Genomic DNA, 27193 nt, shown 5'->3' with positions numbered 1-27193 from the left:
GGACAAGATCTGAATTGTTATGTTTATAGAGAAGTGGCCGTAGTGATTGTCTTATATGGGATTCTTTATTTTGGTTTTATAAAGATGTTAATAAAACATGGTCTCAAAATCTGATTGATGATGATGATGAATTTGTGAACTAGGAAACTTTCCTTAGGATAACCATTCCGACGAGATCGGTTTGGAACAACCATTCCAATGTGATCTATTTATTAGTGATCGGTATGGGACAACTTGATACTCTCCACCCAAGGCAACTGACTTAAGAAATATTTGGAATAGAGGTCGGGACAACCGCCTTTGTTGGGTACGGAACGGAGCGAGGGTTCTTTCTAATAGTTACAAGCCTCAGCTGAAAAGATCTTCCATAACAAGAAGAGGGTGAAGAGGACACCTCCCATTCTTCTATGCGATTGATGTGGAGATTGCTTATAAATTGGATCGTCCAAGAGAGACACCGATGATATAGCTCTCACAATGGGTTAGGATTGATCTTACCGAGTGAGGTGCCTCCTTATCCCTGGTGACGGAATGGGCAGTATCTTACAGCCTCCCACGCGGAGGAGGATGACACACTGGTCTTTTTCTCTATACACGATGGTTGGTATTTGCAGAGATCTACCATTCATACTAAGCTTAGTCCTAGTGGAACTTTATGAGAGTTAATACCACTTTGTGATGGTACAAGTATTAGCCTAAGGTCTAAGGGTGTAGGAGACTCCACCCATGTATCATTAGTGATGTAAGCCTCTTCCTTAGCATCTAGGGACATGGAGAGAAATAGGGGAGGTGGAGAGATTTAAGGAAGAAGACACCTAGCTCCAATGGACCAATAAATACACATAAAAATGTATATATACCTAGATGAATCCAGGAACATGCCCAAATTTACATTATAAGAAAGTGCAATTTATAACCTCATGGTAGTCATCCACAAGACAATAAACCATCAACTGCATCATGCATAGTATGGACTGGATACTACGACATCCCCACTAACGTCATTAGTGTCCAATAGTGGGTGTAGAACTTGGTATCAATATATGCTCCCACACACACACACACACACTCCAAGCACGCACATACACACACATAAGAGCATACATTCATACAAAGGTCTGTGTACTGAGTTTCTATCAGATCTCTGAAGATACAGGGCAGACTTAGTCATAATGAAGCCTAGCACTAAGGATCATAACAAATAGAAAGAATTATTACAACAAAAAGATAGTTGATAAGGCATATGCACCACTAAAGATAAAAAGAATTAACACAATATCAACTGACTGTAACTTAGACAAAAACTTCACAATGTGAAATTTGCATGTCCGCTAATATAGCATAAAGATATACCTAGATGAATCCGAGAACATACCCAAATTCACCTTATAAGAATGTGCAATTTATAACCTCATGGTATCGTCCACAAGACAATAAACCATCAACTCCATCATGCATAGTATGGATGGGATACTACGACATCCCCACTAACGTCATCAGTGCCCAATAGTGGGTGTAAACTTGGTATCAATATATGCTCCCACACACACACACACACACACCCCACGCACGCACACGCACACACACTATGTGAGTGTTAGAGCATGCTATGTGATGTACCTTGCTTTGTGGTCAATACACACTGTGGTTCTTTGTAAATTGTGTTCTTGCCATTGTCTAATCACACTTCCATTATGCTTTAAGTGTTAATGCGTGTTTTGCTTATCATTCTTGGTTTAGGCATTCATCATTAACATCTAATCATTTCTGATTCTATGCTTAGTGATCCATGAACATGGATAACTAAAGTTGTTGCTATCTATGTGAGTCAAGTTTAACAATTGGTATTAAAGCAAAGTTCCTTTGGAGCTCATTTCTGTGTGAGAGGTGAAAGGAAGTAGGAGAGAATATGTGAGAGGTGAAAGGAATTAGGAGAGAAAATATGCTATCTTTGAGAGAGACATTACTCGTGTGTGAAGAAAAGACCTTTCAAATTTGAGTGAGAAACAGGCATTGTGGTAGAGAGAGAGAGAGAGTTCAATTCTGCTCTGTGCGCATCATTTTGAGAAGCACAACTAGGAATGAGTAGTCTGAGTGGTGCATACTCCAACTCAGCTAAGCAGCAAGGCGGTGAAGTGTGTGAGAGCTAGCTTGGGCTCTACAACGGCTTGAAGTAGACTCTCTCTTGGCAATAGCTTGAGCTCTACAATGGCTTGAAGTAGACTGTCTCTCTCGGCAATTCTATATGGCACACGGAGAAGAGTTGCAAACACAAAGTAAACAATCAAAACGACTCAGAACCTTCTGATGGAATTAAGGTTAGGGTTTACAAAGGTACACCTACACTAAGGTGGATGGAAGATATCCATGGTGTGTGTGCAGAGAGAGAGAGAGAGAGAGAGAGAGAGAGAGAGAGAGAGAGAATGCTTACAATGTTACAAAACTCCATGATAGATTGATTGATATGATTGTGAAGTGAAGTTCACTCACTAAGTACAATGCTTTTGTAGGCTTGTAGCCTTATCTTTTGACCCATACAAATATCACACTCTAATAAGTGGATGCCACATGGCACACTTATCTTATCCACTTATGAGTGTGTTCACACACTACTATTAATACAATAACCCTCTTAGGGACTCTTTAACACACACACACACACACACACACATAAACAAGGGTTCATGCGCATACACGACACTAAAAACCCCCCTTCAAAGGAGCAAAGGTACAGATGCTTGAGAAGATCTTCGATAGCCATGGTGATTTGGGCTCTAAACTACAACACGTGATACAAAAGAACATAGCGTGCCAACAACCGAACTCTCATGTCGAGCTTGATATAAGAGCTTGACCACATATGAATATGCCTACATTAGTCTACCCAAAGACAAACCCCATGGCTCTAAGCAAGGTATGACACAGAAACGAGGCCTTTTATCACATTAAGGCATCACAAAATGGATGAAATAATCTAGTACAAGAGGCCCTCTGATGTGAGGTGACTCTGAGTAGAAGACCGGCAAGGAAGCAAAGACAAAGTCGAAGCAAGAGGCTCGGTCGGTGACGAAGGCTCGCATCGAGGACGGCAATGGCACTCCGAGTGTGTAGAGACTACAACGCAAAAACTGCTAAGGATGATGATGATGCAGATTGGTGATAATTGTTTGCCAACGTTGATATTTAGCCGGGTGCAGATTGTTGCAGTTGGATGCTTGGCTGCAGGTTGATGATGACCGGACTGCTGCTGATGTAGGATGTGCAAGAGATACAGCACCGGGTTGGTAGTCCGCACTATTGTTGTTGTGTGGAGAGCCGACACTGAGTTGGTGTTGTGTAGACGATGGCGACTACTGTAGTGCTGGAGCCGACGTCTTTGTTGATGTTGAGCATATGCTAATGCTATCGTTGATGTAGCGCCCGACTGCATGTATATATAGTGTTGGAAGCAACAGTCAGCCAGCACGAAAAACGACCAAAAAAAAGGTGTTTTTTAAGGTGATATAATGATGCCTTGGGCACCCTTTTGGGCGGCCGTTTTGGACTGTTAGTCACACACGACAATGGTGATGGTTGGCAACCACAGTGAGGGAGCTGAAATTCGATGGGCAGTGGCGGTTGTCACACGGGTGGAGCAGGTGCAACTGCACCGATGATGCCATGCACACAAGGCGCACAGATGACTATTGCTCAGGTCATGTAGGTTGTACACATAGTAGCATCGAACGCATTTCAATTGGTTTGAAACGGACTGAAACGTTTCCTAAAAGTTTCATTCACTGAAACGCATTTTTTATCCGACCTTTTTCCCAAAAAAAACGTCTTATCACTTGCACCGACTTTCCGTTCGTGGCACACGTTTCAAGTAGGAGGTTTGTGCATCTGTCCTGACTCCCGTTGCTGCCACCTATGTATGGTTGGCCGACTGGTCACGACTCACAACTTCTGTCCACCCTCACGAGCCACAACGACTGATGTCAACTCTCACGACTGCTGGCCGACTGGTCACAAATGCTGGCTTACCACTGTCCACCCTCACGACTGCTGTCCTAGCTTGCTGCCAAGCCTCAAGGTAAGCCTAGGTGTTTTATTTTCCTTTTGCATATGTTTCTATACTAATAACTATATAGGCTGCTCTAGCCAGCTGGCCTGCTGCTGCAACCTTCTGCCCTTTTTTTGGCATATGCTTCTATCATAGTAGCAATGAAACGCATTTCAGACTTCACTGAAAGTACGAAACGTTTTGAAATGTTTCGATTTTTTTGATACGATTTTTTTATCTCTTGTTTTTTTTTCTTAAGATTTTGGGGATTTTGAACGTTTAGAAAACGTACGGCTGGAAATTTGGGCCCTTTTTATGCTTTTGCTGCTCACGAGTCCAAAACGCGCACACGCGTTTTTGCATACATGTTTCTTGCACACACCCCCTTCAGGAGGGGGATTTCTACCACGCGGGGCATTCCCACCATGTATTGTGCTAAGCAGGTAATCAATTTAAATGTTTTTTGGGCAAGTTGTGAAGCTTCCTAAGATTGGGGATTTTCCGTAGGGAGCTTTTTTTTAATTTCTTTTGCCAGATGGGTCGAACTCGTGATGTTGTGTGGGCACACGTCGTGACGTCACTTCTCTTGGAAGATATGGTGGGTCCAGGGCTGAAAAATGGAGATGCAATTTATGTTTGTTGGTGGTTGGCGGGAGTGTAACCCGCATCAAAGCCCATTTGTCTGGCTTGAAGGGGGAGGGGATTTCTGCTTGTCCCAAGGTGCCATGACAGTCTACAAGCTTGGAAGAAAATGCACACTTAAGTTATGCTTAAGTGTTAATGCTTGTATTGATAATCATGCTTGATTTAGGCATTCATCATTAGCATCTAATCATTTCTTAGTGAGGTTCTATGCTAAGTGGTCCATGAACATCTTGATTGGATCACTAAGGCTCTTGCTATCTATGTGAGTCAAGTTTAAGGGTGGTGAGTCTTGTGAGAGTTGTTGGCATAACGTGTTAACAAAAAAAAAAAGATAGTATATATATATATATATATAGAAAGAGAGAGAGAGAGAGAGAGAGAGATTAAGCGTCTACTAAAGACCCATGGGCCTATGCGTCCATGGCATATCTCGTCATGGAATGGAAAATAAAACAGAAAGAAAACATAGAGAGAGAGAGAGAGAGAGAGAAATGAAAATGAAATGAAATGTTATATTAACGTCTTCAAAAGGCCATAATGACCTATGAGACCAAAAGTTACATCATGGTGGATCTGATACAATGTCTGGATAAAAAAAACCCAGAAAATGAAAAATAAAGAAGATACTACTAGCACCTAGAAAATGAAACTGGAAATGGAAGGTAAACAGAAACCCTTATAGGGTGTGAATATAGTGAGAGAGAGAGAGAGAGAGAGACGAGGTGAAAGAGAGAGTTGGACAAAGGAAGGGAGAAGGGTTCAACATAAGAGAGAAGGAAGGAGAGATTATACATAGGGAGGGTGGGAGAGGGAGAAAGAGAGGGAAGAGGGTGGGAGAGGGAGAGGGAGAGAGAAGCACTTTTATATTGATCCCCCCCCCCCCCCCAAGGGATAAAAGCCTTTCGTTGTATGATGGATGTCCTATCGGGTATTTGCATTGGGAACCTGGTGAGTGAGCATGGAGGGATGCTACCAACCTAATGAAAAGCATGCCTTTCTTTACTTATACTTTATGGAACCAGGCATCTTCTCCTCTCCTGGGACACATTCAAACAATCCCTACTCTTACAACTCATTGGGAGGCTTATGGTATGACACCTGACATTCAAAGGACTTTTTGGAGGAGGTTGTGGCACTCTTCCAAAAGGACACATCCTCCTTTCTCTACTTGGTGGTCTCGCCAACATCCACTTGAAATCAATCTTTGGTGTTAGCCTAGCATGCCCGAAGATGTGCAGAAACTTCAAAGATAGTCTACCATTCCTTGTGGGAGTCCGGGGAAGCCCAAACGATTTGGACTGTGATAGCACATTCCTTGGAAGGATAAGGAGGGATGCTTACATTTCTTTTGGTGCCATCATTTGGTTGACAAAGTCAGGCCCACAACTCAGGTATGAGGGGAAGGACAGGGATCTGGTCATTGTGAATCGTGATCAATCAGGGAGTTGCTCACCGTCTTCATGACCTTATGGAAAAAGCATCAACAAGAGCTGCAAAAAAGTAGACCGAGGGGTCTACTTTGGCCCAGGCTCCGACAATAAATATGGTGCATATTGAACCTTCACAGGTGGAGCCGTTTTGGTAGTCACATGGTCTAAAGGGCCAAAGGCTCATGAGGAGAATCGAGAAGTGCCGAGGAAAAAGGAGAAGCTCACGAGCACTAACGCCATTGAGGGCACTTTGGTTTATGATACACTGCATCTGCAGGATTTGGAGTGATCCACACCCTCATGGCCACTTGGGCCAGAATCCAAGGATCTTCGAGGGTTGCAAAGAGAAAGCGCAGCCGATTTACGAGATCGAGGTATCAAGGCGTCTTTTTCACTGCCACTCATATGGAACCCCTTCTTGGCAGCACAAGGCGCTTGATGGTTGAGATTTCCCCCTTGTTTGGTTTGAAATCTCCCTTATGTTTATTTTTTCATACTTAATAGAAGTCTCTTCTCCAAGGAAATAATAAAGAAAAACACTGGAGTCCACTACAAACACCAGAGGTTCAAAGCAAACATTTACAAACATGCTGTATACAGTATACCATTTTATTAACAGCTCTTTGGTGTACACAATTACAGGGTTTAGGCATACAAACTAAAACTTATACAAAACCAGGAACTCTTAATTTGTTTTAACCAGTAAGCCTTAATAACTATAAGATGCATATGCTGACAAAAAGTCGATGCAAACCTCTGTTTGAAATCATCTCCTCCTCCCATAATGTCTCTCTCTCTCAGTACTTCAGGGCTCTCCTCACGAAGGCGAGCTTGCTCTTGTCGAATAGACCTTTTCTCAATAAGCCTCTCCTTTCCTGTGGCCTTTGGGAGGAGCTCGTCAATGAGATCATCATGCTCTTTACGAAACTTTTTCCTCTGACTGCTTTCTAGCTTCTTCATGAACTCCAACTCTTCTTCCTTGTCTGCATTTAAATTAGAACTCTCATACAAGCAAAAAGACTTTACTGTATTAAAATAACTTCAAGTCTCAGCAAAGATATAAGTCAAACAATAAAAGAAGACAGTCATAAAACTCAGTAAACTTGACTACAGCTCTGGCTCTTGCCATGATGCAAGCTCAATTTGTTTTTTCATGAAGCATCAAACCTAATTAGGCCCCATCAACAAGTGTCAAATGTAGTGACAGATTTAGAGACCATGCTTTGAAAGAATTGATTGTAATTTGTGAGGTTGAAAAGATAAGACAGCTAGTCAAATGGTTACTGGCTGCTGGCTCGCTCTGTCTGGTCTTTGCTATCAAACCAAAAATATCTGCACTTCCAACACACTAGAGCTAGGCCAACCCCTACAAGGTTCGTTGTGATAAAGTGCCCTCTCGCTGATCCACAAGTTCTGTCCAGCAGGTCTAACAAAGAAAACTTCCCTTGAAAAAATACTTGCAGCTTACAAAAGCTTAGATGTTAAATGTCAGGCTACTTATACTTGATTCATAACAGGTAAGGATCTAGACACCAAGCCCATAAGGATCTTGACACCTATCAGGCTATGGAGAACAAACCAAATAAGAAGACTAGACACAAGAGGCCAGCTTGAAAAGAAAACTAGTTTAAAAGACTCTACGATAGATATTCAAGGGCTATGTGAGACTGAAACGCCCTTTCAAGCATGTGTATGGGTAAGTTTACCTACAAGTTTTGATCATAAACAATCCACTTTCATGCAGTTTCAGCCCCCTCAGAAGCTGTTTATACCAAGAAACCCTCCGTATAGCAGTGCAACCAAGCATACAACCTCTGCAATGGTCTGCACATGTGACAGCACCACTGTTTAGCACAACCGCACCCCCCCCCCAAAAAAAAAAACAGTTCCATACTGGTGCACAGCTGCCAGTATAAATGCCCCACCTGCAAAGGCTTCTTCACACCTTGCCACACAGCAGCATTGTCTGCTTGCTTGTGCAACCTATCCATACAGCATGCACAGATGTTCATGCACAAGACACAGCTTGCTTGCTCACTTCTCTCTCCAACCACAATCTGTATGCACCATGTGTAAGGAGAGACAAGTCTCACTTGTGAAGGGAAAGAAGAGGAAGGAAGAAGAAGGGGGGTTGGGAGGGGGGGGTACTTAAGTGCCCTACCCTCATGACTAAGTGACACATCATGAATCAGGAGGAATCTATGGTTGGAAAGAGGCGTCGCGATCAGGATTTGATCAACACCGTTGGATTCCCAAGTGAACTACAAGTGAACTGCGGGTAAACTCGAGTAAACTAGGGGTGAACTAGGGGTGAACTCGCAAGGTGAACTAGGGGTGAACTAGGGAGACCTTTTCCGGCAAGAAAGTGAACTAGGGAAACATTTTCCGGTAAGAAAGTGAACTAGGGACCAAAATATCAAGATTAAAATTTAAAAACACTCTCCACAACCTGCTGGAAAGTATAGCATAGTGGTTAGATGTTGAAAGTTTGAGTGGATGGTTCCAAGTTCGAATCCTCTTTTGCATTAAGCTCAACCCCTCCAAAATTTTCCAAGTCCCAAAAATCCCCATGGTATACCCTGAGTTCACCCCTAGTTCACTTGCCCAATGGAAATCCGACGGTTTAGATTAGGCAAGATCACGACGCCTCTTTTCAGCCTTAAATCCCTCCTGATTCATAATGTGTCATTTAGTCCTATGGATGCCCCACCCCACCCCCCCATCCCCTCCCTTTAAAATATCCTTCTATTAGTTAATAAAAGAATATCGGCTCCTCATGAATACGTTACATCCCTCCAATGTCATAGGTGCTATAATGCCCAAGTGACGCCGCCATGTGGGTGAGGAAAGGTCCCGGCTCCAAGTACCAAGGCAAGTAGTGCAGCACTACTCCATTGTTAAGAAATAAAAATATAAAGAGAGAGAGGGGAGAGAGAAAAGGGAATGGGGATCTTGCACAGTACACCACATTGAGCGGGGAACAGGCCCGCCCCCTTTCAGGAATTTATTCAGGAACAATCCACAGGCACACTGGCCAGGATGCTTAAGTTGTTGTTGCATAAGGCGAAGTCCCTTGAGGTAGTAACACTCCTGTCCTCATGGCCCACCTTTGAGCAAAATGAGCAATATTTCTTGGGGGGACAATCATTTGGAAGATGGCCTTGCGAGCTACATATCGGGCACCATGGACTCGTCTTGGGATCTTTGACCTTGCGCTGCTCAATCTCCTTCCAAAGCGCAGCCACGGCCGCGTCCTCTTGTTGTGACCTTTTGAAATCTTCAAGCTCCTTCTTGAGCTTGCCTAGCTCGTCCATGGAAGCACATGTAGAAGCTACCGTCAAGGCTAGAGGAACGATTGGAAGAGCCGAAGACATGCCAGGGATAAGTGGGGACAAAGAGGTACTACGCTCCGCCATGAGGCGAGCATTCTCCAGTTGTGTAGCTCTGTCTTGGAAGTCTTGCAGGATGCCTTGGGGTGGAAAAGTCTCTCTCATCTTCATCGCCGTTTGAGTAGGGAGTGCTCGAAGCACCCACTGTTGTAGCATGTAGTTTCCAGGATCTTGGGGTAGCCGAGCGACCAAAACTTTAGCTCTTGTGACAAGTTGGGCCACTAACTCCCCCGCCTTCATGGAGAGTTGGTTGAGCTCTTGAGTGATGAGGTCGAAGTAGTTCCCTAGCCAAAAGGTAGCCAAGAACTGTAGCCTAAGGGTGGTCCAATCCGGGAAGTGGCTGATGGAAAATTGACTGTACCACCGGTCGGCACTTTCTTCCAACGTGGTTGGGAACAAGACCAAGTGTGCATCATCTCGGTTGAGACCTCTTGAGTCACACATAGTGAGGAACCGCCGCACATGGTCTTCCGCATCTTCAGTGATGGTACCTTTGAAGGTTGGTAGCTTAACTTGCATGCAGTTAAGGACAGTAGCCAATGGCTCTGGCCCTGGAGTTGCCATAGGGTTAGAAGAGGAAGATGCTGAGGGAAGAGTAAGGGAACGAGGAAGAACCCTACGACTAGTTCGAAGAGGAGAATGAAGGGGTGAATCACCTCCAGAAGCTCTAGTCATAGGGGGCATGCACAACACTCCTCTCACCACAATCAAAAATCACCAAAAAAGAAAAAAAAAATTGAGACTATCCTTGACCTCTAGGAGAGTCCCATCGTGATTGCCAAATTTTGTCTAAACTGTGGATGACTCCGTCGGTCCTTGCTAGGGAACTCGAAGACAACCGCCACAAACACTATGGTTGGGGGAGAAGGGAGCGTGGATCCTCTCAAGGAAGTATACCCACCAAGGATGAGTCGACCTCACTAGCTAAACATGCAAGACCTAGGCTCTACACTGTCTACAATGCTCTCCGACCACCACCTAGCACCGCAGTACCCCTACAGGCCTCTCACTCACACCACACACACCACTCACACCTCAACTCACCTCGCTCACACAAAGAGAGAGACAAAACACCAAACAGAGCACAAAACTACCACCACAATACCAAAAAGGAGTGATACAAGGGAGACTCTGCTCCGATAGAAGGACTATGCTAGAACTCCAGGTGATACACAGGAGAGTGTCCTCTTCTGTGAGAGTATGTCCCAGACTATCTGTATGCTGCCGAGAGAGTGCTCCCCTTAACTCCTCCTTCCTCGGGTGGTGCTCAAGAGGATCTCGAAGAGGATCTCTCCCTGCCTTGGGAAAGGGAGAGGAGAAAGGAAGATGGTGCTCAGGATCTCGAAGAGGATCTCTCCCTGCCTTGGGAAAGGGAGAGGGGTGTTGCCTCCATGAGTGCCATCGGAGTTGGCCATGTACGTATGAGACGTCAAAGGGGACCAGCGGTCAGAGGGGTCGAAGAGCACCGGCGGTCTTTTTGTCCATGTTTCACTTTCAAATTGTTCATGTGGATGGCAGAAAGAATGTGGTTGCGGATGCCTTGTCTAGGAAACCACATGTGGCCACCGTCTCCATTATCTTTCATCACATGAACTTGATGATATGCGAGAATAGTATGCTCATGACTCGGATTTTGAGCGGATTTTTGATCGTTTGACTGGAGGGGAGCGAGTTGATTATTATTCTCTCAAGGAAGGATTTTTGATGATGCATAACAAATTGTGTGTCACATTTCAGTTGAGGCAGAAGGTTTTGACAGAATGCCATACTCCGCCTTATGCAGGCCATTGTGGTATTGAGGCTATAGTGAAGGCTTTGGAGGCATTCTTTTATTGGCCTACTATGCGCAGGGATGCTGATGCTTTTGTTCGTGATTGTATCATTTGTCAGAAGGTGAAGTATGACCGTCAAAAGACACCTGGGTTACTTCATCCTTTGCCTATTCCAAATAGACCGTGGGAGAGTATTGCTATGGATTTTATCTTTGATCTTCCTAGGACAAAGAGTGGGAATGATGGCATCTGGACTATCATAGATCGTTTCAGCAAGCAAGCTCATTTCATTCCAGTCAGGAAGAAGATTAATGCAGAGCAAATGGTGAGGATATTTTTGACGAATATCTTCAAATACCATGGGATGCTCACATCTATTGTCAGTGAGCGAGATCCTCGAATGACGAGTTTATTTTGGAGAGCATTGTTCGAGAACATGACTTCGTTGAAGTTCTCATCGCCTTTTCATCCACAAACAGATGGGCAATCGGAAATTGCCAACTCAGTTGTATTGGATCTTCTAAAGTGTTATGTTTCGGATCATAAGGAACAGTGGGAAAAGTATCTTCCTTTGGTGGAGTTTGCTTACAACACCACCATTCACACTTCGACAGGTAAGGCACCTTTCGAGATTGTGGAAGGCGAAAAGAAAGTACCTCCGATCCTGCATACAAAAGATAAGATCTTCGAGGCAGATCGTTTTGTGGAGAATATGGATGAGACTTACAAAAAGATCAAGGTGGCTCTTCAAAGGACTCAAGAGAAACAAAGGAAAGTAGCAAACCTTCACCGTCCGATCATTGGTTTTTGATTTGGATGATAGGGTGCTTTTGAGATTTGAGAAGGCTAGACTCAGGAAATGAAGGGTAAACAGAGCTTATATCCTAAATTGAGTATGCGGTACTACGGGCCTTTTCAAGTGATTGAGAAGATGAGTGATGTGTCCTATCGTCTTCAGTTACCGGATCATTGGAAGATTCATAATGCATTCCATGTGAGTCTTCTTAGACCTTTCAAAGGTGCGGTGCCTACAGATCAGATTGATGGGCCTCAACCAGAGGTAGAAGAACTTGATGCGATTCTTCAATCGGAACAGATTTTGGCACATAAAGAAAAAAAAGTCAGAGGAAAAGTTTCACGTCGATATTTGGTGAAGTTTGTGAACTATTCACCTATGGATTCGAAGTGGATGGAGGAGGGTGACATGGCAGATTCACCGAGGATACTACAACTTTACCTCGAGGCTTTTGGTTTGGAGCCTACCCTAGAAAATGCTTCAACAAGTTCAGATGTGGATTCTAGAGTACTACCTGTTACTCAAGAGGGGGGTGACTCCGCTCCTTTGTCACAGAGTTCATTTGGATGAGATCTAGAAGTTGCTTGGTGTTCTTATCAACACACCCGAGATAAAGAACTGACAATATATCTGCCTATGGGATTTCTATGATATATGTGTACTAGTCACATGGTTTGATTCATGGATATACGAATATCTTCAGAGAATGGGGACGCCTATTCTAGACTTTCATTTGATATGCATCACTGTTTATTCTTGTTCATGATGTACTGCTAATCGTGGGCCCTGTGGTATGGCCATAAGCAGAGCAGGTAAAGCATCCAGGGGGACATGATTATTCACAAAGTGGATGCTCTCGATTTATGTATTACGATGTTATGTTTCAGTTGGCACGACATAGCTTTCTCGTTGCTCTCTTAGGTTCTGTTTCAATTGGCAGAGCCTTTGAATGAACAATCGAGGACGATTGCTTTGTTTTAAGAGAGGGGTATGTTACAAGACTAAGTATTTTACCTCTTTGTCTTAAGCATTGTAAGTATGATCTAAGCATGTTTAAGCATTCACTAATCATGTTTAATCCAATAAATGCATGTGTAAGTCTGTACATGTGTGTGGATTCAGATACATGTTTTGGTGTGTGTGTGTGTGCATGTGTGCATGCTCATATGTTTGTTTATGTGCATGTATATGTGTGTTTCTCTTACCTTGATGCAAGAGCAGCAGCAGCTGAGACATCCTGTGGGTCAACGGTCAGCCCAATCAACAGTTGATGTGGCACTGCCACGTGGCACGGGTGCAAGTGATGTGGTAGGTGACGTGGAGCTGCAGGGGATGATGGCTGGCTATAGCAGGGGACCACATCTGGCTAACGTGGCAGGCTGGACTACACATGTGCAGGTGCTGCCATGTGGGCAGACAGTCGGCTGCCACATCACGCGCTGCAATGCAGCCAAGCGCGGGCAGCAGTGAAGCGTGGGCACCGTGTAGCAAACGCAAGGTGGGCAGCAGCGAAGCGTGGGCGCCGGCGGGCAGCCCAAACGCGCAGGGAAAAAAAATGCATGAGAAAAGCACCGGGCAGCCCAAACGCAGCATGGAATATTTTTTTTATTAAAAAAAGAAAAAGAAAGAGAAAAGCTATTCGATGGTTTTTGGGAAAAGGGCTTTGTAATAGATTTTTCTAAGGGGGAAAAGCATAGCTTTTTCCCCCAAACTTGTATAAATAAGGGGCAAAGGCCCTTGTATCCCACAACACATCTTGGGTGAAAGCTTGAAGGAGATTTCCTCCCCGTGGATCAAGGAGGAATCTTCTCGGGGATTGTACAAGGGCTACGCCGACCTTGAGTTATAAATAAATACCTGCGGGGGCACCACGCTTTGGGGCCAATTGGTCTTTTGTGCAGGAGCACTCTAGCTCCACTTATTTATTTTCATCTTCTTCCAAATTTATTATTCCAGTTCGTAAAGTGATTAAAGTGTGATTAAGAGTGTTCACCGCCCGTCAAGTTGCTGAAGGCCGGTTTCAATGGCCTTCCCCATCCTCCTCATAAGTCTTTACCACTCTAGCCCGGTGGCCCAAGCGACAATACCCCAAGTGATAATCCAGGTCGATGCCATGTCCATAGCAAAGATGCAGAGAATCCGCTTCCAAATCTGCTGAGCCTTCGGGCAATCCCAAAGGCAATGTCCCTGAGACTCCTGGGGGTGGCCGCATCTCGGGCAAGTTGCTAGCCACCCTCCGACTGCGAGCCAAGTACCCACTGCCAGACTCTTGTGTGCCGTCAACCAGAGGAAGAGAGTGATCTTCCTCGGCCGAAAGCTGTCCCGACGTCTCTTCCAGAAATCTAAAAGGAAGCGTTGTGATAGGCCTTGAGACAGCCAGTGTGCTGCTGTTGCCGGTGTGCCATCTATCTCCGACATCTGGATCCTGCAGCCGAGCCTCGCTCTATATGCAAAGAAAGGGTCTCCACCCGATCTATGGATCATGCCACGTCCACTCTCCAGGGTCCCACTGCAACTGCGTGAGAGGTCGGCACTCCCAAATCCATAGCCGCCAAAATCTCTCCCTGGCCACCTTGGCCGGTGCTGGATCTATGTGCCATGCACGTGCCCGAAAACCAATCACCCTCACCCTCTGCAAGGTGCCGTCTCTGAAATCCTCCAAAGGATGCTCTGATTTCTCTAATTTGCCATGTAATTCAATAGAAAAAGTGAGCAGACAACTGTCCTCATCTGCTCCATAGACCGCCACGAGAATATCGTGTCTGGTGAACACACCTAGCCATATCCGGGGGGGTGTCAGGTCTGGAATAGGAGTCAACCACTTCGGAGGAATAGCTGAGTCAATGTCGATGTTGAGCCTGTCTCTACCCCGGATCCCTGTCAGGCCTCTCTCTTGCTCCTCAGGTAACTGCCTGTGTGCAACCCAATCTCCAAGAGACCTGGCCGGTCCCATGCTCCAGGCGCCCAAGGATATGTGCGGTCGGGCCCCTAGAATGTGGCCACTAGCCAGTGTAACCGGATCAAGGGGTTCCAGATCAAAGGCTGCCGAAGCTGCTCCTCTGAGGCCACTGGAACAATCTATTTGAGGGCTAGTCTGAGATGATCCCAAGCATGAAGTAGACTGGCTGCGAATCTGTCCTCAAAGGCAGGACTAAAACCACGGGCTCGCATCTCTGTGTAGATCCATCTAGTGCTCTGCGGCCACAGGCCTCCAAGGCTCAGAGTGCGGTCTGAAATCCGAGCCGGTTGGAGTCCTCTGACAATCAACTTGCCTAACAGGGCACGGCTCTATATAGTTGGATCAATGAAACCTAGCCTCCCTCTGCTACGTGACTGAATGATCACTCTCCATGCCACCTTGGCCCTGGTTGGCCTCCCATCACTTCCGGCCCACAAGAAGTTCCGGATCAAATGCTGTACTTGGCCAAACAAGCCCGAGAAAGGCCCAGCACACGAAGTGATGTACCACATAGTGGCAAGCAGTACTTGGTTCGCCGCCACCACTCTGCCTGCAAGGGATAGCCTCGCCGAGCTCCAATATAGAAGCTTCTTCCGAATACTCAAAAGAAGCGGAGCAAGCTGCTGCTAGATCAATGCCAACTTGACAGCCGAGGTATCGGACTGGAGTGCCCCTTGGATCCATTGGAAAGCCTCAACTGGTCGCCAAACGTGTATAACTGAAGATCATCGTCCTCATCAATATCTTCCAACATCTAGGTGCTGCAGCATGTACGCCGCCACCTGCTGGAAAGCGCCGTTCTTCTGTTGAAAAAAATCAACGCCGTCAGCCTGCTGTTTAACGCCGCTGTGTGGACTGTGCCATCTGCTGCCACCTGCACCCAATCACCTGTGCACCTGAGCCGCCATCGCCTTCAGCCAGCTATCTACACCTGTGTACCACCTGCAACCAGTGCCGCTTGCTGCTGTACAACCTGCACCTGTCTGTGCGCTGCCGACAGGAGCTGCTGCTGCCTGAATCGCTACCCACTGTTGCCAGCCAGCACTCCATCTTGTTTGGCTGAGCCACCTAAACCACTGCCCAGCCGCCTGTAACTGGAGCACCCACCTGCTACCCTTTCCAGTTTGTGCCACCTGGCTGCCACTTGCAGAGTAGCACCGTCCATTATTGGCTATGGCTTGAGCCAGCCCTAGAGCCGACTGCTGCTGTTTGTGCCGCCTTCAGAGAACCTTTGGGCTACCCACTAACAGAACCTCCGCCAATGCCGCCACTTGATGTAATGGGGCACTAACTGATTACTCAGTGCTATCTCATGGTCCTACCCTGGTTCTTACACATCTATACAACCTTTGTGGACTGTTTTCTACACCTTGATTGTCATCGTATACACTTATCCCTTGTACACTTCATATGGATTTGGTTTGGACTTGGACTTGGATTTGGATCTGCATCTAGACTTGGACCTGGATTTAGACTTGGATATTGGATCTGGTACTAGCCCGATGAGAGATTCTTGTGGGTCATCCCCGTGGTGTGCTCGGCATTAGAGATCTTGTGCCTTGACATCGACATCGACTTGGGTTTCTACATCGGCATATTTGTTTGGTTTTGTAGTCATTGTTGTATTGATCCTGGCCAGCATGCCTGTGGATTGTTCCTGAATAAATTCCTAAAAGGGGCCGAGGCATGTTCCCCGCTCAGTGTGGTGTACTCTGCAAAGTTCCCTAATCCCCTCTCTCTCTCTCTCTCTCTCTCTCTCTCTCTCTCTCTCTCTCTTGGATACGTGGTTGAGTCTGCCACGGCACGCCCCGCTAGGCTTACAAACTCAGCTCAAAAAACATCGGCAAACTCTACTCTGATGTTCTCTAAAGCTTGTGTCTTTCATACATCAAGACTAACTGAATTAAACTCACAATTAGCATCAAATGGCATGGTATCTAGAACACATTGTAACACTTCATAACTAGAATCCTTTACTATATTACAAAGTTCACCTGAGTTTACAAGCTTAGTAGAGGGGACATCAATATCACCCTAGAGACAAAATTGGACACCGTCCATGACGAAAGATAGGCTATGACCCTTCCAAGTTATTTGTACATATGGCGGTGTCTTTTCCAATAATAACATCTACTCTATCCAGATTCATAATCATGAAATCTAGTAGCTCCAAGAAGCTCTCTATAGTTATAGGCAACTAAGACACTCATCGACACCAAAACTGTGTGTCCGACGGCATGTCGACACAATACTGGTGATCACTTGGTTGCATCTCCACTCCCAACTTCTACACAAGCTTGGCATTCATGAAGTTGTGAGTACTCCCACGGTCAAAAGAATGTGTACAATTTTCCCCACAACTCACCCATACATCCGTATTAGGTCCATAGGACTAAAAACTTTCATATTAAAGCTACAACCCTTACATCTGAAACAACAGTATATACGGAAAAAAACTTATCTTTAGCCTCGGTCGCATGAGCTCCCTTTGACTTTGACTTGACCTTCACTGGGACAATTCCTCCTCGTGTGCCCTTGCTAGCCACAAGTGAAGCACCGACCCTCCTTAATGTAATGAAGAGTCTATTCCACTTTCTTTGATTTCTTTGAGCTAGGGTCACACGTAGTATGTGACTAACTCTCGCTCTCTACAAGAATCTCTGAACTCTTGCCAACAAGCCTAAACTTTCGTTTACGTTGGACCCTACATAATCTATCAATGAGGGTTGTTGGGGTTTCTTTGATTGTTTCTTCACCATGGTCTCATCAAAAATCTTGGCATATCGGATGACATCATCCAATGTTTTGCTTCAATTATTCCTTTTCTGGAGCTGATATCCATCACGCAACCCATCCACCAAGAATCCCAAAATAGTGATAGGGCCCATGTGAGTTGCCCGAGCTAACGACACTCCAAATTTCTACAAATATGTGTCAAAAGACACATTCTTCATTTCCAAGGTTTTAAACTTGGATACAATGTCAAACTCATCCTCGGCTTGCAGAAACTCTTCACGTAAAACCCTCTCAAAATCTACCCAAGTCGTGGGCTTCACTCGTAACTCTTTCCACCAGGTAAGGGCTTTTCCTGTCACAAATCCTTGTACCATCTGTATCTTCTTATCCCTCAAGGAGCAGATGGAACTCAAAGTGTCTATGAAGCCAAGAGTCAACTCTCTCTTGAGTCTTCTGTTTCAATTGCCCCGTATAGGGCTCTAGAGGAAAAGAGGGTGCAACTAACGATGTCCCATCTCCCCCTGTTGCCACCAAACCCGCCAAAGTTGCTTGCATTACAACAATAGTGTTGGTAAGGTTCGCAATCTGCTGCACTAGCAAGGTCATCCTTGTGTTGAAGTCAACCTTAGTGACCAGGTCATAGACCATCACATCGTCATTCTGATGGTCATCGTATAGTTGAACATTCCCATCCATCCCACAATCGTTCTATACTTCATCAGCCATGACAGACCCAAGATAATTTGTTGCTACTCAAGCAAAACTCGCGTGTCGAGATGAGAAGTCGCCAAAATCCCACTCGTCCACGAACGCAAGTACCAAATCCTCTCTTGGAAGCTGGCCGTGTACTTTCAGCCCTCTTAACCAAGGAGATGGACTTTCGAATGTGGAGAACTCATAAGCAAACCCCCCCCTTTTATACCAAAAAAATCAAGGAGTTTACTTGCTTTGGGTTTTTCTCAAAAAGAACTAAAGTGCTTTTCAGTTTTAATTTAAAAAAACCATGTGTTTTTATTGATTTAAAGCTTTCCCCCCTTTTTAGAAAAAAACTATCTACTATTTTTCTATTGAGAAACATTTGTTTTTTTCCAATAAAAAATGATATGCTGCTTTTTCCCAATATTAATCACCCATTTTTTCCCCTCTGGCTACGCATGTTGTTGGGTTTTGTGTGTGTGAACACTCCCTATGAGTGTTAGCGTGTGTGAAACACTCCCACTCCCTATGACTGTTAGCGTGTGTGAACACCTCTTAGAGGTGAAAGTATGTAAAAGTTTTTGAACAGGGGCCTTGGTGTAAACTTCAACAGATCGATCAACAAGATTATTGGGTTGTGCAACATATTCTCTCTAGTGATGTTCTCTCTCTCTCTCTCTCTATATATATATATATATATTCACACCCTATAAGGGTTTCTGTTTACCTTCCAGTTCCAGTTTCATTTTCTGGTTTTTTTATCCAGACATTGTATTAGATCCACCATGATGTAACTTTTTGGTCTCATAGGTCATTATGGCCTTTTGAAGACGTTAATATAACATTTCATTTCATTTCTCTCTCTCTCTCTCTCTCTCTCTCTCTCTCTCTCTCTCTCTCTCTCTCTCTATATATATATATATATATATATATATATATATATATATATATATATATATATATATACCAATTGAAAACTCTAGGGTTAGGATTATACATGCCTAAGCTAAGGAGGCTAAAAAATGTCCTTCATGGCTACTGTGTGTGCATATGCACACACAGTAGCCATGAAGGACATTTTTTAGCCATGAAGGACATTTTTTAGCCTCCTTAGCTTAGGCATGTATAATCCTAACCCTAGAGTTTGATTATACATGCCTAAGCTAAGGAGGCTAAAAAATGTCCTTCATGGCTACTGTGTGTGCATAGTGATATCACTATGCACACACAGTAGCCATGAAGGACATTTTTTAGCCTCCTTACATTAGGCATGTATAATCCTAACCCTAGAGTTTTCAATTGGTGTCAGAGCAGGTCAGCTGCTTTTTGCTATTGTGTGCCACCTTTCACATCAGCAAGCGGCTGCCGCCCATCGCTACTGTCTGTACATTGCTGCTATCAGTCCACCAACGAAGCCATAACAGCGCCACTAATCGTCTCCTTCACCTCATCTCTGCTCCTTTAGGATTTCAACGTGCAACAAGTGATCTGCTGCTGCTGCTGCTTCTGCCAGGCTCTACACCACATTGCTTCACCATCATCACCTGACAGGACAGCATCTCAGTGTTTTATCATTTGGCCACATCTCAGGACAGCAGCCCACTCTTTGCTACAGGCCACACAGTGGGACAGTAGCCCTCTCTGCTACATTCAGCGCTTACATCAGCATATCATCAGCGTTTACATCAGCATTTACATCATCACATCATCAGCGTTTACATCAACACTTACATCAGCATATCATCAGCGTTTTACCACAGCTTATGGGACAACAGCCCTCTCTGCTACATCAGAGCATATCGACGTTTTTTTCCTCAGCTCTCACCATCGGGACAGCAGCCCACTCTGCTACATCACACCATCCGGACGGCAGCCCACTCTCTACTTATTTCATGTTGTGTTGTTTTTCTCTGATCTCTTGTACATCTGGTCCTTTCGTCCTTTTGCCCTCACAACAAGGCGCCCACTTCAACTACTCACAACGTCCTACGGCCATTTACTATTGTTCGACAACATATCTACCTGTATGTGCTGGAGCTAGTGCACTACTCACCGACCGTCCCTTTGCCACGCTAACTCTCGCATCTTCGCCTTCTGTTCGAAGCACCATCGACAACTGACATCTACACTCAACCCGCCTCAACCAGGGCTCTTCCCATTTGTTCAACTCTTCACCAATTGCTCCATTGCTGCCTGCAACCTAGCCTCTACTCACACTATTCAGTCTCTATGACAACAAGCACCCATGCTTCCACCCCTGACCAGCTGCCTCTGTGAAGAGCCACCCTACTAACAACCAACTTCTTGTACCTACAACACCTACACATCAACAAATATATATATATATGTGTGGGTGGGTGGGTGGGTGGGTGGTAAAAATTTGGGGTTCTTTCAATTTTTCCATTTCTGCATCAATTTAAAAGCTACAACCTCAAAGAAAAATTGGGACTTTTACAAAAATTGCTCTCTACTTCAGAAATTGATGCCTATAAAAGCTCGAAATTTAGTCAAACATAGAGAAAGTGGTGTTAGCTAGTTGCTACATTAAAGGGGAAGCCATCTCATGGTGGACTCATTGGGCCCAGGTCAATTCCAACTATCGAGTTGCTGACTACCGATGGGACCAATTTGTCACTGAAATCAAGAAGCGGTTTCTACCGCCTCATTATCTTCAGCAACTCGAGAACAAGTATCGGGGATTGCGCGAGAACGCGCTACCTATCCTCCAATTTGCAAATAAAGTCACTCACCTGGCTTTTAAAGTTGCAGAAATCGAGATGCACACAAAAGAGGTCAATTCCTCTATGATTTGGACACACAAATCCGGTAGGATGTGCGCATGTTCAAACCAAAAACATTCGATGAGACATTTTCCCTTGAGCATGGTGCCAAGATGAGGTAACAACAAAAAACCAAGGACCTTCCAGCCCGGAGTAGCCAATGCCAGTGCCTCCAGGAAAGGCCAGAACCAGACCAAATCCGAGTCTACCCCAAGAGCCTCTAGCTCCAAGGACTTGAACAACGGACCTTGCCTTACTCCAGACCAATTACTCCAGACCAAAAGCCTCTAGCCGGCAAGGCAGGTGATAAGATCAGTCCTGAAGAGCAAGAACAATACAAGATGGAGGGGCGGTGTTTCTTGTCATATAGAAGAACAAACTTCTAGGGTTTGCCCTAAGAAGACCCCTACTCATACCAACACCCCAACCTCAACATTTGCCATGGTGAGTCCTCCAGTGTCCAACTCCCACACCTTCAGTTTGGCGCCATTGTGAGTCGGGCGCTCGAAGATAGGCAAAAGGGCAACCTTGACCCAGAGTATGAGCATAACGAATTGCTCAAGACTTTTGGCTACATAGGTGGTGTCATGTGCATGCACATGGACATGCTCCTCCCATAGCTAATCCCTAAAGGGCAGCAGATAAACACATCATTTAGGACACGAGCACGGCACATGAGGATTCCTGAAGGTACCCTTTGGATGCAAGGACAAGTCGGCAAAGTACTCAAGGAGCTACAAAAGGCGTCGGCTACATCTGGACTTTTTGGTGTCTTTTTGTTGGCCGACAGCAGGTTGACCAGTTGGGAATTTCCTCATGCGCCTATATAAAGGCCTAGCTAAGAACCTTTTGCTTCATTCATTCCTTGTTAGGATCGGATCATAGACTTGGACTTTTTGGAGTCAAGACTACCTTTTTGGGCATGCCTAGGGCTACCAAGACTTGTACCCTTTTGTGCTATATGAATATAAAGTGAAAATACAGCTCTCTCTCTCTTCTCTGCGTCTCTTCTTTGTGTTTTGCATCTATGTGTTCCTATGAAAGATGTTTCGGGCCGAGAACTTCCGCACATGTGACAGTGGTATCAGAGCTTCAGATTCAGCAATGCTAAACACTGATGGTGTCCCCGATGGAGGTGCAGAATCCAAGGAGAGTAACACAAGACATGGCAAAAGTTTCCAGGATGTTGGTTGGTGGTGTTCCACAAGACCCACGGGGAATGGCAACCTTGTGAGTCGGATGCTACTTGGGGCATACCAAGAAAGGCTTTCAAGAAAAAGGTTCCAAGGGATGATGATCATCCAAGGGTGAAGTGAGAATGCTAGACTCAATACTCAAGAAAAGAAGACCAAAGAAAGTGTTCACGGACAAGGCATGAAGGCCAAGGGACACAAGGCAAGGTTTTCAGTGAAAGGTTGCCACGAAAGGAAGGATGACAAGTTGGGAAGTCCATGTGGAGACCAAGGGATGATGACAGTCATCCAAGGTCAAAAGTTGGAACAAAAGTTGGAATCCCGTCATCAAGTTTAGCAGAAGGGGATGTCATGTGCATGCACATGGACGTGCTCATTCCACGGCTAGAGCATGAACAGAGCACAAAAGGATCCCTAGGACTGTTTGGAGTCGAGACTACCTTTTTGGGCATGCCTAGGGCTGCCAAGACTTGTACCTTTTTGTACTATATGAATATACTGAAAATACAACTCACCCCACACCCTCCAAGAGCAAATCCATCCATGGATGAAATATAGCTATTTTTATTTTGAACCTCAATTTCGAACTAGATGCAATAGAACCCATTGTAACTTAAACTCTTAAGAGTCTTAAGAGTTCATTTTGAGTTATTTTTTTTTCTTTGGCATCGATACCCAGAGTGGAATGTAAATGGATGTACCTGATCTGTCCCATAGGTCGGATTCGGCCTCGGCCTTGGCCTCGGCCTCTCACTCTCACTCTCACTCACCACTCTCACTCCTCTCACCACTCTCACCACTCTCACTCTCTCTCTCTCTCTCTCTCTCTCTCTCTCTCTCTCTCTCTCTCTCTCTCTCTCTCTCTCTCTCTCTCTCTACACCGAGCTTCCACGCACGTAACAGGTGGCCAGAGAGTCGTCGTCTTATTTGACAACGGCGGCAGTACACGCGACATGGTCACAGAACAGGCCACTTAGCGAGCCTGTTTTTCGTTGACCTCGGTAGATAAGAAAGTGGAGGGATTTAGCATGGTCATGACAACGAGCATCAAGTTGAAGTTGATCGGGCTAAATTAGTCATCCAAGGCACATAATTTGTGCCGGATTTTATGGTTGCCCCTGTCATGACCCTGTGAAAATGGAACAGCACAAGTGTGGGCATGGTGGTTGCTGAGCAAAAATATTAAATGATTCACATTTGGGGTGCCCGGACAGAGATAATGATGTGTGGACATCTCCAGGTGTGAAGGGGGGAACTAGAACATTAATATTTTAATGTTTTATCTATAAGTTGCCCCTAGGCCTTAGTGGCCTGATGTGTGGACATCTCCAGGTGTGAAGGGGGGAACTAGAACATTAATATTTTAATGTTTTATCTATAAGTTGCCCCTAGGCCTTAGTGGCCCCTAGGGAACTTTAATGTTTATTAAAGCTGGGGCCCTAGGATAAGTTTGGAGAGAGGCCACTCCACTTTTGGAGTTGCATGCCTCTCTCACCTCTCTCTCTCTCTCTAGCTTTTGGGGAGTCGTGTAAGCTCAAGCGTGGAGAAGGAGAAAAGAAGCTGGTCGACTGCTGGCGGTGGATTTTGCTGCTGTTTTCTGTGCAAACCTGCCCGTACAGTCCACGTGTGCAGGTCGTACAGAGTTGTACAACAGCGAGTACAACAATACGGCTGCTGCAGGTTCTTCTACTGGTACAGGCGACACTGGCTGGGACTGAAGGCGGGTACATGTTGTATTGCAGGTACAGTCGTACGGACAGCAGGTGCAAGCGGCTGTACGACTGTTGCAGGCGCTGAACTGTACAGCTAGTCCAATCGGGTATAGCAGGCCAGTCCGTACAGCTTTGTAGGGACAGGTACATTCAGATTCTGCTATGCTGTACGGACAGGTACAGGCCGGCGTTGACCTGTCAGTTCTGGACAGTAAAGCGGCGCATCTCCAGCTACACGTGGGATTATATCAGAGTTTATTTGGTGCAACAGTCAGGTGGTTGCACAGGAAAGAGTACAGACAGTCGTTGTCAAGTACAGACTGGTACGAACTGTCCCACGAGTGCAAAACCATGGGCTGATTTGGTAAGCTCTAAACTTGTTCATCTGTCTTTCTTTCCATTGGCTTATGTCTGCTACAGAGTTGTGCTATCTGGTCCCTTGTGAGAGGAGGGGTATGGCAGATTGAAAAGGGTGGAAACAGAGATTGGACAGGGAATGTATGTTTGTGCTGAGTTGTGGAATCATGTGCATGAGATATGCCAGATGTATGCTCAAGGCTGTCCTACTGAATGGTCTTGGCTGATCAGAGGGAAGCACAGAGTGTTGCTGTAACGCGCGGATGCTCTGGGTAGTCTTCTTTCAGCCCTAAACACTCTTGAAGACCTCCTGATGCAAAAACGCACCATGATGCAAAAACGCAGGTAGAGAGAGAGTAGAGAGAGAGAGTGAGAATGCTGGAATTTTCAGTATATACTATGTACAAAAAAGGTACAGATCTTTACAGTCATGGGCTGCCTTCATAAAAAGGTTCCTAACCCTAAATTCTGTCCCCTATGGGACCTCTAAGTGACCCACACCCCTAGTGGGAGTGAATGATTAAAACAAAGAGCTAAGGTGCCCTTTTATAGGCCTTTGGAGCATGTGGGAAACTGGCGGACTGCTGGTCGGCCAGTTATTAATTCATAAAATCATTTTAATGCAGCCGACTGTGGTATCTTGGATGCACCTGCTGCCAGCACCCTCTGGCCTGCAGCCGACAGCCCTTTGGTCATGCTGATGTCAGCCTCCATGCAGCCGACAGCCTTCTGATCCTTGCTCTGCTCCAAGTCCTGCTCCATGTCCATCTTCTACTGGTTCATAGTCTTTATCTGCTTGCCTCTTCTGGATCTAGCCCTAGAAATGTCCATGGCATCTGTGATGCACATGACATCCCCCTCTGCTAAACTTGATGACGGGAATCCAACCTGCTCTTGGATGACTGTCATCATCCCAATCCTGTTCCGAAGTCCCTCTGTCATCATCCATCCCTGGCAAACCTTTTTCTCTGAAAATCCGGTCTGTTCTCCAAACCACTCTGTCTCTGATGAAGATCTATTCATCTGGTCTTCCTCTAGTCCACAATCCATTCCTGCCCTGACTCTGAACACCGTCTTGGTCTTCGTTCCTGGAACTGAGTCTGGCACTCTCACATCACCCTTGGAGGATCAACCTCCCTTGGGACCGTTCCCTTAGAACCTATCTGGCTCACGGAACTGCCATCCCCATCTGGCACTGTGGAGCACCACCAACAAACCTCCTGGGAGTTCTTCCCGATCTGTGTTCCCGCCTTGGGCTTCGAATCCGTGTACTTTCCTGTACCTTGGACCTGTACACCATCATCTGGGACTGAATCAGTGTTTAGCTTTGCTGAGCCTGATGCTCTGATACCAATGTAACGCGCGGATGCTCTGGGTAGTCTTCTTTCAGCCCTAAACACTCTTGAAGACCTCCTGATGCAAAAACGCACCATGATGCAAAAACGCAAGTAGAGAGAGAGTAGAGAGAGAGAGTGAGAATGCTGGAATTTTCAGTATATACTATGTACAAAAAAGGTACAGATCTTTACAGCCATGGGCTGCCTTCATAAAAAGGTTCCTAACCCTAAATTCTGTCCCCTATGGGACCTCTAAGTGACCCACACCCCTAGTGGGAGTGAATGATTAAAACAAAGAGCTAAGGTGCCCTTTTATAGGCCTTTGGAGCATGTGGGAAACTGGCCGACTGCTGGTCGGCCAGTTATTAATTCATAAAATCATTTTAATGCAGCCGACTGTGGTATCTTGGATGCGCCTGCTGCCAGCACCCTCTGGCCTGCAGCCGACAGCCCTTTGGTCATGCTGATGTCAGCCTCCATGCAGCCGACAGCCTTCTGATCCTTGCTCTGCTCCAAGTCCTGCTCCATGTCCATCTTCTACTGGTTCATAGTCTTTATCTGCTTGCCTCTTCTGGATCTAGCCCTAGAAATGTCCATGGCATCTGTGATGCACATGACAGTTGCTTTGAGACAGATCTGTGTGTGTGTGAATCCTCTGTGCTAAGAGGTATTGTGGGCTGCCAGATTGGACATACAGGTGTATTCTCTTGGCTGGTTTTGTTGTACTCAGCCTTACATATTTTTGAAATTGAATAAAGAAATACCACAAGGGGCGCCAAGCTTTGGGACCAACAGGTGTCGTTCTCTTTTCAGATTTGGGGCACTCTAGCTCCAATCAAATTTGTTTTCATATCTGGACTACAAGTGGAAGGGTGACTGCTAGTCTACCGCACTTTGGTGTCTACCAGAGGCCGGTTTCAAGGTTCCGTTGCCGGGACCATCATCAACTTTCTTAAGGGGGTGAGCTCGTGGTTGACTCGAGGAAAGTCATCACTAAAAAATTCAGCAACATGTCTGATATAGAAGACGAGTACTTTTATCATGAAGAGGAAGAGCAAGAGACCTCTCCTGAGAGAAATGTATCTGAGGATATTCTTGCAAGAGAACATGCTGCAGACGATGAGCATTATGAAAATGTAACACAGCCAGAAGATGTGCTTGGTAAAGAGGAAGATGATGCTCAGTTTAAAAATCGTTTGGCTGGTGTTATGGATGTGTTTATGCAGCTCACACAAAGTGAGAAGTTTGCTGAATTTATGAGATCCCGTACAGAGCCCAAAAAGAAGAAGAAGAAGGTGCGTTCTAAGAACCTTCCTCAGGGTCATAGTGGTGCCATCCCACAGGATCCA

At 45.5% G+C, this 27193-nt stretch overlaps 1 protein-coding gene across 2 annotated transcripts in view; it reads right to left on the bottom strand.

Moving 5' to 3' along the window:
- Nucleotides 1-27193, bottom strand: part of LOC147617551 (uncharacterized) — a 49714-nt gene that overhangs the window by 3303 nt on the left and 19218 nt on the right. For both annotated transcript variants that reach the window (XM_086775824.1, XM_086775825.1), the window contains exon 5: nt 6872-7100. In XM_086775824.1, the coding sequence (XP_086631950.1) occupies nt 6872-7100 (229 nt within the window). The remainder of the gene's footprint in view (nt 1-6871; nt 7101-27193) is intronic.

The sequence above is a fragment of the Cibotium barometz genome, chromosome 36 (assembly GCF_041138505.1).
Source record: "Cibotium barometz isolate CiBa-2024 chromosome 36, ASM4113850v1, whole genome shotgun sequence".
In the NCBI taxonomy this organism is placed as follows: Eukaryota; Viridiplantae; Streptophyta; class Polypodiopsida; order Cyatheales; family Cibotiaceae; genus Cibotium; species Cibotium barometz.
The sequence above is the reverse complement of the archived record's forward strand: the minus strand, read 5'-3'. Positions and strand labels throughout refer to the sequence as shown.